Source organism: Taurulus bubalis (genome assembly GCF_910589615.1).
Source record: "Taurulus bubalis genome assembly, chromosome: 4".
Taxonomy (NCBI): Eukaryota; Metazoa; Chordata; class Actinopteri; order Perciformes; family Cottidae; genus Taurulus; species Taurulus bubalis.
Genome location: NC_136592.1, coordinates 15,606,400 through 15,620,447, shown reverse-complemented (window position 1 = coordinate 15,620,447; position 14,048 = coordinate 15,606,400). Strand labels below are relative to the sequence as shown.

General features: G+C 37.5%; 1 protein-coding gene across 1 annotated transcript; it reads right to left on the bottom strand.

Annotated features, from left to right (window-relative positions):
* Positions 1-1,384: 1,384 nt before the first annotated feature.
* Positions 1,385-12,593, bottom strand: rab27a (RAB27A, member RAS oncogene family). Its single transcript, XM_079217070.1, has 6 exons — positions 12,501-12,593; positions 6,752-6,919; positions 5,054-5,139; positions 4,817-4,920; positions 4,367-4,490; positions 1,385-3,016 (listed from the first exon to the last, which is right to left on the bottom strand). Exons 2-6 carry the CDS (start codon positions 6,902-6,904, stop codon positions 2,821-2,823), a joined length of 663 nt encoding a protein of 220 aa, XP_079073196.1. The 5' UTR covers positions 6,905-6,919; positions 12,501-12,593; the 3' UTR covers positions 1,385-2,820.
* Between the last annotated feature and the right edge of the window lie 1,455 nt (positions 12,594-14,048).

Here is a 14,048-nt window from a genome sequence, read left to right as displayed (position 1 = left end):
TATATTGCAAAAATGTTTAGTTAAAACGCATACAAGGTAAATACCTTTTCACTTAAACTTTGAACCACTTTTCGGCTTTTATTTGGTTGACAGATTCCTCGTTGGGCCGAGGCTCAGTCGTGTGTCTTGGGGGAGACTCTCTTCGAAATACAAAGAAAGTCTGAACTCGACAGCCACATTTGTAAATACATTCAAATTGAATTTGTTTAAATAAATAAATCTTTGCTACACATCTCCTGCTGCGGCCTCTCGGCAGCGTGACTACTAACGATGGTGAACTTGGGATCGCGTCAGTACAACAATAACAGTCTGGAGGTGAATATATCATCGTCATGTTTAAAAACAAAAAGGAACAAAATATACTATTTACAAATAACTACTGGAAATATATCATCCTTTTTTTAAATATAATTTAAAACTATTCATCAAAACGTTTTTAAAGTCAAATAATATCACTTGTCCTCTCCTTATATATGTAGTTAGGTGTCGGTAGGTGCCACGAGTTGCCAGTGCCAATAGTGGTCACATGTGTGCCACCAGTAGTCAGAGACTTGCCACCAGTATCAGAGTCCTGACACCTGACTGACGCCGGCCACTGTGGTGCGCCAGTGCCACAAGGAGGAGCTCGGCCTTGCTGGAGAAAGGGTGACTGTGTAAAGCTACATGCTTTGGTTAAGACACAGTCCCATAGTGCCACCCACTGCTAGGAGTCAACATTGCAGTGATGGTGGTTTGTTACAGTTTATTCTTGTGGTCCTCAGGAACCTCAGTCGGTAGTCCTTGTATGTTGAAAGTCTTGGAAAAACTGGTAACAAAAGTACTGGGTTGGTTTCAATCTTGAGCACAGAGCAGATAAAACGCCCAGACAATAGTCAGTACTTAAATGATATTGTTTTTAGAAAATGTATATAACACTGCGTTCTACCATTTCATTTTAAATGGGGCTCCAGTGCGTGGTGTTTGTATCTTATTCAATTTGTATCTAAGTATTTCTTATACCTCTACATAAGCTATTTAAAAGTGGCAACAGTATCTAGTGGCTCTTGGACTGTGTCGGTTAAACATTGTAAGAAGAGATACATTTTATAATCTTGAGCTTAGTTGTGTTTTTACTACCTTGGGTCGGCGTATCTGAAATACTGGAGATAACTCAAATAATTATTTTTGAATGTAAGCTGTTGTATCACAAAATAAAAAACAAATAGATAGGGAGGATATATGATGCTGACTTTAGTCGTCTTGTATGTGTCATTACTGGAACACATAACATAATAATAGCACCTATAAAAAAGACCTGGTTTCAATGTCACTTGAACACAGCACTTGGTCAACATTTTCAAGAATGATTACATAAAAAGATAGATACTGCTTCAAGGAATGCATAAATAAATTGTTTATTTTTGGAAATCATTTACATATTTTCCATATGAAAACTTTATGGCACAATTAAAAACATTAAAAATTCCAGTGTATTCTTACCAATATACTCAAATTCAATTTTAGTGGTTGTTTTTCAAATCTGTGATTAAAACAGTGAGTGGAAAAATATACATGTTTTAACTAAAACCTTGTTTCACCCTTTTATACAGGAAAGAATGACAGTATAATACAAACAATCTGGATATGTGAGTGAAAGTATTTATACAATATAAGTGGTATTATGAACTGATCTGAAAGTGTGAACTTTAGGATTTGCACACTATAAAAGTTAACTGAACTGCAGGTCACATCTTACAAATCAATCAACACATTCAACAGCCTACTTGGTCACATTGATACATGAAACAAAACTCAATCCAATAATCTACTGATGGTTAGATAATTTAGCAATGCAAAGTTCTTTTCACTGCATTTAGCACTTGAATACAGGGTTTCTGACAGCCAAAACAAAAGCTACTCTCACTAAAAAATATGGCATTGCTCGTGTGAAATAGCACCTCAGCTCATTTTCCCTGAAGTTGAAGGTTTTGTTTGATAAAAGTGAATACATCATTTTATGATTTCAGCAAAGATGGTCATTGTTTCAGTTGATAAGTAATATCTAAATGTTGTAAAGCCTGTTAAAACGTATAATTTACAACGAAAGGCATCGTCAAAAGGTAAACTGATATACAATTACCCTTACTACGTTAAGATTTTTAATTTACATTTTCTTTCTTTAAAATATATTGGGAGAACTTGAATGTTTGTTTTGTATGGGTCCTTCACTTGAGTTACTGCTTTTTGTATTTATTGTCTTATATTGAAGGGTAGATGTCTTAGTTCAACTTTATTCTATAATTTACGTTTTGGAGACAAACAAGCACAAACTTTATAAAATAAAATAATAAGCAACATGTTTTCTGACTATGGCACCAGTGAGATTGCAGAATTCAGCAGGACATTCAGTAGAGCTTCGGTCACTTATAACTTAAGTTTACTTAAAGTACATCTGTAGCAGACTTTACAGCCCCAATAAAGTATGACTGCAGGTATCACAGTCAACACTTACGTGACTGTAAGTTCCAGCTAGGCATAAGAAAAACCCATACTCCAATATGAATTAATTATTCAAAAGACCCATGATATGAATTCAAATGAAATGCCCACATTCAAAAGGCACTATATCTGTACTGACAAATAATACCATGTCAATGGATGCATATCAGTGCAGAGCGTTGTGGGCCAATGGACACAAATAATGTAATATAATATATAATACAAGTATACTATGTATACTCCCACTGTTAAACCTGGATGTCTTCCTATTTTTTCTTCAGTATTATGGACACATGTACTGTAACCATTGTTCAAACTCTTGATTTGACAGTTTGTCATCTTTTAACATGCACATTTGCTCTTATCAGAGCCCTCTGAGAGGTCTGTGTTGGTGGATCCATTAACTCGGACAGTCCCATCAGGGATCCAGGATTTATCGACACATCGTTCCATCCTCTTCATGATAAGATCCAGCAGGACGTCCACAGCCTGGTTGACGTTCTGCCCGTTTGCAGCACTCGTCTCAAAGTATGGGACTCTGCATTGGAGACAATATTGGCTATAGTAAGACTAATGCTGCCAATTACAATGAGACACAAAATGTTTGGGTTAGGCCATCTCTCAATACTCTCCAACTTTTTTTTAAACAAATTCAATTCCATTTGAAGAATCTTTAAATACTCATCACTAAATATATGGTTTCAAACTTTATAATAAATCACCTCTGGCCAGATCCTCTGTCAACAGCCCTTGCACCACTTTTGTTGTCTTTATTGGGGGAGTTTTTCCTGATCCGATGTGAGGTCCCGGGACAGGGATGTCATGTGTACAGATTGTAAAGCCCGCCGAGGCAAACTTGTATTTGTGATGTTGGGCTATATAAAATAAACTGAACTGAATTGAATAGATAGTCACTGTAGCGTACATACATACATACATACATACATACATACATACATACATACATACATACATATATATAGATAGAGTATTTTTCATTCCTCATATTTGTTTGTGTCTTCTATGTAAGTTGCTTGCTACTGTGACAAACTAATTTCCCCTTAGGGAAGAATAAAGTATACATCTATCTATCTAACTGCTGGACACCGTTGTTTTTTTAAACATTACTTAAACAGAAGTAAATGTTGCCATTGTTGAGGACTATTTTCAGCTGCAGATTAATACACATTTAAAGCACTGGTGAGTATTTACAGCAGTGGGATGGTCTATGTGTGATCAACTCAAAATACATTACAGTGCCCATGACCATTGCAATGTTTATACGTTTTCCCATTTTTGGGGCAACGATGGAGATCTATGACACAGACAATACTCAGTTTTGTTGGTTTTGGTCTTTTTCTGGGATGTGTTGACTTAAGAAAAATATAGAAAAAGAATATAATAGACTGCCTTATTATTAAAACTATAATGATCAATCATACAATGCGGTGCTCTGAGACGTATTTGCTCCGAGACATATTTGCTTCAAAGTCCAAACAAAAGTTAATTTACTATATTTCTATGGATTCACATAACTTAACAGTAACAGTTCAATACAAGCAAAGGAGAACACTAATTACTCAAAGAACTGTCAGCTTGTGGAGTGACCCTTTACATTTAATACTGTGGTTTATTCTCTCTTGAAGGCATTTAAAATGTTGCATACAGTGCATTTCCACGACAATATGTGTGTTTTTAGTAAAGGCGTGTCGTCTAATAGGTGAGAGCAGGATATTTTACACATGTGAACAAATATTAGCTTTTCAAGGAGGACCATTCTAGTGTGACATTCTCCTGCACAGACTTTAGCAAACAAGGCAGCCACTGCCTTCTTGACAAACAACTGAGGGAGAGGTTCATGTACAGATGGATCAAAACTGAGACATACCCGTACTTCTCTGCCAGCTCACGGGCTTCTTCCTCACTGACTGCTCTCTGATCTGACAGGTCACATTTGTTGCCACATAAAACGACGTCTGGACTTTCGCAGTATGCGTGAATCTGTAACTGACCTGAAAGACACATTCAGCAAGTTATTATGTATTTTGTCCTATTTTAATATGTTATACGTTTGCTTCTTGAAAAAGAAATCAAGCGATTTTTAATATCTTGTATTCACATAAAATAAAACAAAGTTGAGCACAGTAACAGCAGTGGTATCAAATTTGCTGAGAACAACATAGTGTCAATTCTATATGAACACAAAGAGTTTTGTCATCATTCGCTGGATGGAAGTTAATATTGTCAAATGTCCTGTGCACTTGAATTTCTCTTACATAAAATAAGTAAAACAGTTGACTAAAGGTTCACATGTAGAGTGATATATCAGAGGACATACTCATCCAGTTTCTGACGTTGAGGAAACTTTGTTCATTTGTGAGGTCAAACAGAAGGAGGAAACCCATTGCATCTCTAAAGAACGCGGTCGTCAAACTCCGAAACCTGCCACCATTCAGACAAAAAACACTTCATGAGAAAATAATATTTAGCGGAAAAAACATGTTTGAAAACGACAGAAGACAACACCAGATTTGAGAGATTTTCAGAGGTGAAAAAGCGCTATCTCGTCACGTACCTCTCCTGTCCCGCAGTGTCCCACAGCTGCATGTGGATCTTCTGTGCTCGACCTGAAGATCCATCTGGATTCGTGGATTTGTACACCTGAGTGAAAGAGAGATGGGTGAAGTCAAACCAACTAGTGTTCTCTGCACCAATGCTAACAGATTTCAAATGTGATATAAACAGCTATAAAACAAAGCCTAAAAACATTTAATCTCAATTCGAACCAGGCGTGCTGTGGGAACATGGTACAGATGGGTTGAAAGAGGGAATTTCTAAAGTAGTGCGTAGTTTAGTGTCATTGCACATTTGCCTCCATTAGATAAAATAAAACAGGAATGACAGGGCATAATTGGCAACCTTCACCCAGCTAGTCTTGTTTATTAATCAAATAAATTATCTAATTACGGTTACTTAGCTAGTTTTGATGTTGACGGTGTTCAGCTCACAGAAGAGGTGTGGTGGCAAAAAACAGTACTTTGTCACACTAATTCAAAATGGGTTCAAGGCAAATTTGACTTCAGTAAACTGAAATCAAATGTGTGTTTGAATTCATAATATTCATAAGACATACATACATACATACATACATACATACATACATACATACATACATACATACATACATACATACATACATACATACATACATACATACATACATACATACATACATACATATATATATATATATATATATATATATATACACACATACACACACACACACACATATATACATATATATATATATATATATATATATATATATACATATACATATATACACATACATACATACATATATATATATATATATAGTCTTATGAATATACATGTAAATGAGGATTTACATGATTTATTGTCTATTTGTATGCCATTACCCGACAATCAATATCCTGCATTGTATCTCTTTTATTAATTGTGCATTTCAGTAGTTTCTAAGATTGACCTTTATTTGCAGCATAGCTGGCAAGCTCCTGTCTGATGAATCCCATTATATGTAACTTCAAAGTCATGTCATGGATCAGGACAACCAAGACTAATTCATTTATACACTTAATGGATTCTAACAATCAAAGGCAGGAAGTACAGATCTTGTTTGAGGACTCACTATAATTTTGCATTGTGCTTAAACCATGACGACTAGTTACAAAAGCTATTCTGTAAGTGCAACTTTTCAAATCACAGCTGTCAAACAGATTGTTTCCTTATATATCATTCACTTGCTGTAGCTTTATTCTTTTTTATCATAAGTGATGGAAGTACTTCTAATAAAAAGATGGTCAGTGATGGACATTTAGTCACATTTTCTTGGATTGACTGAACCTCCAGAATAGCTGATAAAACTGTTAACAGGCTATATTCTTGGAGCTTGAGGTCAGAAGCATTAAAGACGTGTTAAATACTGTGTAAACATGAACACTGCTCTGTTGTTTGCCAATGGTATGAAGTGTTTATTCTTAAGGAGGGTGCTGCCTGCTGTTCACCAACATTAGTCATTACTTGGATTTCTGTTGCAACATTCATCAGTAGTCTTTTGTTACAAGAGAGTTGCTTAATAGTGTGGGAATGCATTTAAGCCCCTATTAGGAAGCCATACATAATTTTAGCACACAACAGGAAATGTTACGTCAGTAGTACAGAGCGTAAACTCCAAGTGTGCTTTGACGGAAGTATTGAATAAAATAAATCCAAACTTGACTGAACTTACCACCCTTTTTTCTCGAAAGTCTATTCCAACTGTAGTGATGAACTTGGAGTTAAACTTGCAGTCTGTGTATTGGTAAAGGAAGCTTGTTTTTCCCACGCCAGAGTCACCGAGGGCTAGGAATTTGATGAGGTAATCATAGTCCCCATCAGACATAGTGAGCGCTTTTTTCTGAGACACACAAAAAGAAAAACAGTCAACAAACATTCTGAAAAAGCAATAAATCAAAAAATTGAAATAGTAATAGTTTTTTTTCCCCCAGTGTAGAAAAATTCATTCTGAAGCAATGACGGAGGATCATGTCCATGGTGACACAAATCCACACACTGAATAGCAGTCTACATCTCATCGAACTATTTAAACATCAGGGAACCCTTCAAATGCAATTGGACATATATGAGTTCACAATGACCAATTAGTGCATCAAACTGAATATAGAATTATAAACATCCTCCACATCTATACGTAGCAAATGAGTGTCTGAATTTTCACATATCTGGAAACAAGTGTTAATTCATTGCCAGTTAACATGTTCAACAGTCAGTGAAAACGTATCTTAGTCTCTCTTTTGCTTCCTGAAACGAGAAGGCTCAACTAACTAAGTCGTCGAGGTGGGAACGAATCTTTACTCCCCTCATACCGAGCAATGTTAAGGATTGCCTCATACATCTTTTACAAGGAGCCAGAGACAAGCCAAACAGTAGGGTGGCAAACTGATAAACTTGACCTCAAAAGGCAAACTAAAGAAACTTTCTAGGTTCTGGGTGAACAGGAGCGTGACCCTGAGGTCTGTGGAGGTAACCAGCTGTCCTGGAATAATAGTCTGAAAATGGTTGATTGTACAAATCTGAAATGGAAAGACTTTCACATACACATTCAGTCTCCTTAGGTATTGTATCAGAATGAAAGAGTTGTCTTGTTTGGTACCAGGACATATGTTGAGTTATACCCCATCAGCTGGTTACATTCTCGCCCCTACTGGGGTCGGCGAGGTGGAGGTTGTTCACCTCTGGGTTGACGGCAACTGTCTGCAGCTGTATTGCCAGGAAAGGGGTACTGAATTAAGGTGCTGGGAACAGAGTGTGCCCATACCCATACCCATTTCCTGGAGCACTGAGCTCCCATGCCCTAACCTGGTGACCCCAGGCTTCAGAAGCCTCGATAGATTGCTTTCAGCACTACAATGCCCTTTCCGCCTGTGGAAGGCAGACCTGTGGTTGTGTGACGACGAGGGTGGACAAGTTATCTGGTCATCAAACCGAAGACATTAAGTGCTACATTGGTGTGGCTAAATAGCTTGCAATCTATTAAATATGCATACATATGGTCAAACATAGATTTTCCCACACATGCTAAAAGTAAGAAAAGAAAGGACCGATACTGGCGTGAGAAATATATAATATCTCTTACACTTTTACAATATTATGCTAGTCTTCCAGATTCAGATTTGTTCAGTTGATGGTATTGTGAGCTAACGTGTATAATGTAAAAGCCGTTTCATCTTGCTGACACGACAGAAAGCATTTTAAATTCCTTGGTTTCTCTCACAGACAATTACTCAAGTTTCTGTCTATAGACTCACTGACAAGTAAGTAGCTGTAATTTTGATCTACATATTAAAAGTGTGTTGTTTTGGAGAAACACTTTGATTTAAATTAAGGACTTAAAGTGAAGAGGCACATATGTTCTTACACAATGAGAACCACACTATGAAATTTACTGGATGAAACATTTGACAAGGTTGATTAACTCCGGTCAAAACATTCAAAAGAAAGGGCAGATGTATCATATGACCAGTGCGTAGAAAAGACTTCAGACAAGTCTGGAATTCTTCCAGTGTAACCCTCACTGAACTTTTCTTCTGGAGCCATAAGCAGCTTATGGTCTTGTGCAAAATCAAGCTCCATGATAAATTCACTGTGATTGAAACAACCACAAAAAGTACTGATGGAGCCATAAAAAGTGAGCAAAGACCACCGACCCCAATAACTACATTGTCCAAGTTCCTGCTTATGGGCCTGATTTGACTCAAATAGCTTAAAAGATATAATGTTTTTTGGTATATGGTTTACTCGTTTACTCGCTCTTTATAATGCTTTTGAAATATGCTTTACAAATCTTTTTTTATTTTTATTGCAAGACAACTGTCAAACCCACACAACTAAGATTCCAATGCCGTTATGGTATCATAATAAGATGTAGCCATGAGTGATCAACATGTTCACAGTAGATACTTACACTTAAACCCACTGAGAAGTGGACTCAGATCACAACATTTATATTCACCTATGAGCAAGACCTTTTTGACAGCAGACATTTTGACTTGTCATAGCAGGTGTGCAACTGGGACAATTAATGCATCTGCTGTGAAAAAAGGTAATTCTGACTACCTATATATTTTTCTGTCCCAGCATAAAAACTGGAGTCAATATACGATTTCTGTTTCAGTGAAAACAGGGCACAAAAGTGACACAATCAAACAAAACCACACTATGAAGATTGTGTCAGCACCGTTCTGCAGACTTATCAGGTTAATCAGAAGTATTCTTATTGAGCTCCAATTGCAAACCATAAATAGTATAAACTCATGTAAACAAGGGAATGTTATAATGACAAGAAAGCAAATGTTCATGCATAATGTGTCTAGAATGCAAAGCTGTCCTAAAAACTTAACTTTCAAGGCCATTTCCAAAACATAGTACACCCCCCAGTATCACAACTGTGGAAAGGAAGCGAGCTCTGATGGCAGAGTAGATCTTCCGTTGGGTTAGGCAAGAAAACAAACTGCAGAGTGCAGAAAGAGCACCAGAAATCTTCTCCAAACTACCACCCAACATGAACAACACACTTTTCAGAAACATGTCCCAATCTCTGACAGGATGGCGTGTTTGTCATTCTTAAGTGATAGGAGATGCACGAATATATTGGAATATTAAACGTATAGTCAATACCAGCTTTAATATTTGCAATTGGTTGAACTAATATATTTTGTACGTTTTCTATTTAAATTGGAGTCACTTAATACAAATTAGAACCTGTTTATGCAATACCGTGACTTTCTCTAACCCATGCTAATATCTAAACACAATCTATTCTCTGCTACAGAAGACTATCTGAAGCCAGTAGTTAGTAGATCTTTTTTAATTTAGTTAGCAGTTTGCAGTGACTGAATTAATGTAACGAAGGAAGAAAGTGATTTCTCAATGTTATTGAAAGAGAAACTGTAATAATTAACGGATCGATCATATTTGACTGAAACCAGTCTACTTCAAAAACATTTTTGATAATTTTGTTGAAATTCTCATTATATCCTGACAGCAATCAAGGATGAATCAAATCCCCAATAATGTAATTCTACCCGAATTTAATGATTGGACATGTCTACCTGTATGGCTACCTGCCCATCTACCTGCGCGTATTCTACCCAGCACTCATTGCTCGTCACTGCTAGCTTAACAGCTGTGAGTACTACCATGTTCATTGTTTCGTAATGATAATATTGGGGAAGTGGCTTTGAGGGATGCCTGAAGGGATGGGCCGTCAATGTCACTGACTTTCTTGCTAGATTTAGCAACTTTTGGAGCTAGTGCTGCTAGCTACTTACAGTACTTACTTTGGAAAAGAGCTTGCAGCATTGGGCTGTTTTTTTTGAATGAATGATTTTTTAAATGTTACTAGTTTTTCCATGGTTACCAACTCTCAGTATCGGTTCCAAACACCAATCTGTGTATCAGATCTGTGCATCCAAGTCTATATTACCAACAGGTTAAAGTGCTTAACTGCCATGGGCAAAAGGTTCATGCTCACCAATTGGCAATTCATTGTTTTAGGGCTGCTGTATGCTCCGCTAGCGGTGGTTCTCAAATGGAGGTACGTGATTTTTTTTTACAAATAGAAAGTGTAACCTATTCTAAACTAAATTACATGTTCTGATATTTGAGTCGAGTCCACCGGATTCAGCCCAGGCTGACACGTGGAGAAAGTGTAAACTCCAAGCCAGAGTGCCGCCCGGCTCCAGCGTGCAGCAGTAGGGAGAGGGGTAGGCGGCAGAGACGTTGGTGTCCAGGCGAAATTGAGCACGGCCGTCAAGCAGCAGCGCCTGGTGCCTCTTCTTCCACATGTCTACCCTATCTAACTAGATGAGTTAAACTCACTCCTATATATAGACTCTGATATCGGCATAGAATTAACTGATCAAGAAATGCTGACATCACTGTAATGTCACTGTGACATTACAGGATGAACTGATCAAGAAATCAAAGAATCAAATAACTGTTATATGAAAATGGTGACATCATCTGTGAGGTGTGGGGGAGGAGCTACATGTTAACCAGTGAATCAGTGGTGATGAGAGTATAACATGAACTGCAATAAGAGGGGCCATAAACAGCTGCAATGTTATCCAATGTTGTGACCCCACTTTAGCGAGGGGCCTTAAGTTAAAATGCAGTTGTAAGGCCTTTACTATTTCTGTATACAGTGTGGTTAACTGGTGCATATTACTATAAACATGTGTGCTTAATTAATTGACCTGAACTGTATTACTAAGTGACACATATACAATGTGCAGAATGCAGAAGAAAATAGGGTTAATTGGGCCCTGGGTGCGTCCCTATTAGAAACTGGTTAAAGTGCACAAAAACCTATTTTAAAAATGTCTTGATTACCTTCGTACAAGAATGAACCCGTGTTGCACCTGCATTCACACATAAAATCCATATCTGTATCGGCTGATATGAGTGCGAGAAAATACTGGATGATGATATCATTAAAAAAATAAAAAGACAGACCTATTGAGTCTGGTGAAAGAGATTTTTAATCCCAATGAGATCAAATTTAAATAAACGTGAATCTACCTTCATATCTGTTGCCATTTTCTGCTTCACTGGGAGTTAACTGAGCTGTGTTTCCCAAGTCCTACCAACCCATGCAGACCAGCCAACAAAAAGCAGCTTTAATAGTTTGCCAGGGACAAGTGGAAGACCCACCCTGGGCAGCGGTCCAACACGGAGGCCCTGGCAGCTCCTTGGGGGAAATCCGGATATGCACATTCCATACATTTGAAAGGGTGTAGCACCTTGATATATACATATGATGTACAATCTTGAATAAAATAATTTAGAGACAGGCACCACGTATCTTTAAGACTTCGGCTGCCAAAGCTGGTATCCGTTTCATTAAACTTCCTCGTGAGAAGTTATGAGCAGCAGCAGCAGCGTGGGGCTCATTGAACTCTAACAATCACTCAACTCGATTAACCGAAGTAAAAAACACCCTCAGGTGTCCGTCACTGGAGGCTGTAGGTAAGAAATAAAAAATAAGATGTCTTTCTTTCTTTTTTACTTGATATGGATCCAGCCCAAAAGGCTAACGTTAAATAAGATGAAACTTCCCCGCTTCCTCTGTCAGACATATTGCAGCCAACATATGGATCCAAACACTGTGACAAACTTGTGTTTATAACTTGTATAAACAGTGGTGATGGTCTTTAACAGTTGTTGAGCAAGTGTGGAAGAAGCTAACAACTCTGAAAAGAGGAAAAGTCAGGTGGGACAATGTTTCCTAACTTGTTGCGAGGGTGAATTTGAACACGCCAGGTTAGTAGGGAAGCAGTCTGGCTCTAATGCACATAATTAAAGTTAAAAGAAAATCTGGTTTAACAAATAACGCGAGCGAACTCCTGAGAGAAGCTACAGACGGACGATTTCGACTGACATTTCCTGAAAACAGTGTTAAACGCAACGTTACTCACCAGCTTTGGGCCGCTGCAGCTGCGCACTGTGTCCGGCTGCTAAACAGTAGGTACAGAGACTTAATAATAATAATAATGATGATATGAATAAACGATGGCTTTACTTTCTCCTTCGCGTCTCGGCTCTTCGTGGACATGCGACCAGCTGCATTAACGTGAACACATCCCTTCAGTTTCCGTGATGGCTGAGAAACAGCTCCTCCTCCTGTCAGAGGGAAACACCACCCAGTTAGGCTGCTCGAGGTACTCTGCTCGAGTAGTACTACCTCCTGGTACTACCCATCTCCTGCTACTACCCATCTCCTGCTACTATCTCTACTTTGATACAAGTAAAAGTACTCATAAAGCAGAATGGTCAATTTCTCATAAATTATATTACTGTACTATAAATATTGATGGATTAATTTGTTCATCCCTTTAATGTTGCAGCTGGCAAATGTGTGGCCTAAATAATAATACATCATCATCATGTATTAGTTGATTTATATATATGATCTAAATATATTATCTAAATCTGCAAAATAACAAGTAAAGCTGTTAAATAAATGTAGCAGTAAAAAGTACATTATTTGCCTCAAATGTAGTAGAGTAGAAGTAGCCTAGAAAATATGTAAATACTCAAGTAAAATACTTTAAAATGCGCTAAGCACTTACTTGAATTAAGTAAATGTACGTGCTTGGTTACATATCTACCTTAGTAGGCTGCATTTGCTCAAGTACTGCATTGCTGTAATGGTACCTTTACTTAAGTATGTGAATACTTGTCTCACTCGTCAGATGAAATAGATTTATGCTGTAATAAAAAATACTGGACAGCATCACATTAATGTATTTCATGTTGTAGAACAAAACGTAAACTATTTCAGACTCTAGGGGGCACTTTACAGTACCTTTAGTCATATTTGATGACATACTTAGACTTGGTGCTATCAGAATTATGCTTTTTTTGTGGTGGTTGCAAAGCCAATACGCAACAACATGTATCTGTTTAATTAATAAATTACATGTTGTATACAGAATTAAAGTAGGCAAGAAGACTCTGGAAATGTGTTTAAAACGACCGCCCTTTGTAAGCTTTGGAAATGAAAACAGATGTATAATTAAACTTTGACGCACATCCTTTTGAAACAGATGATAATTTAGGGTGTCACATTAAATACTTTATTTTGTACATTAAAAATCATACAAAAAACCCCAAAACAAGCAGGCATTTATCCATGCTGGCCTTTCCTTTGGTCCAGCCTTCAGTTCTGATAGTCAAGCAGCGTCTGATGTATTCTTCTGGCTTCTGTATGTCACATGTTTTCTGCGAGTGATGAATAATCTCAGTCTGTTTCATTTTTTTTCTTTGGCACATCCTGGTTTTGTTGACCTGCGGTCTTCAGCACCGGTTCAAAATAGGGTCTGTAAATATAAACACCACTCGCAACTCCAAGCAGTGTGACAAAGGCGATCTGTGGGAAGGGCACTCTCCTTCGAAACATGGCTTCTTTTAGTATGACACGTTGAGACTCAAGATGATCCTGAAAGAGGAGTAAAGTGGTGTTA

Coding starts and splice junctions, on each gene's coding strand:
- rab27a (XM_079217070.1), bottom strand. CDS start 6,904: ATGTCTGATGGGGACTATGATTACCTCATCAAATTCCTAGCCCTCGGT. Junction 4,921..5,053: donor GACACTGCGGGACAGGAGAG/GTACGTGACGAG, acceptor GAATGGTGGCAG/GTTTCGGAGTTTGACGACCG. Junction 4,491..4,816: donor CAACGTCAGAAACTGGATGA/GTATGTCCTCTG, acceptor TGTGTCTTTCAG/GTCAGTTACAGATTCACGCA.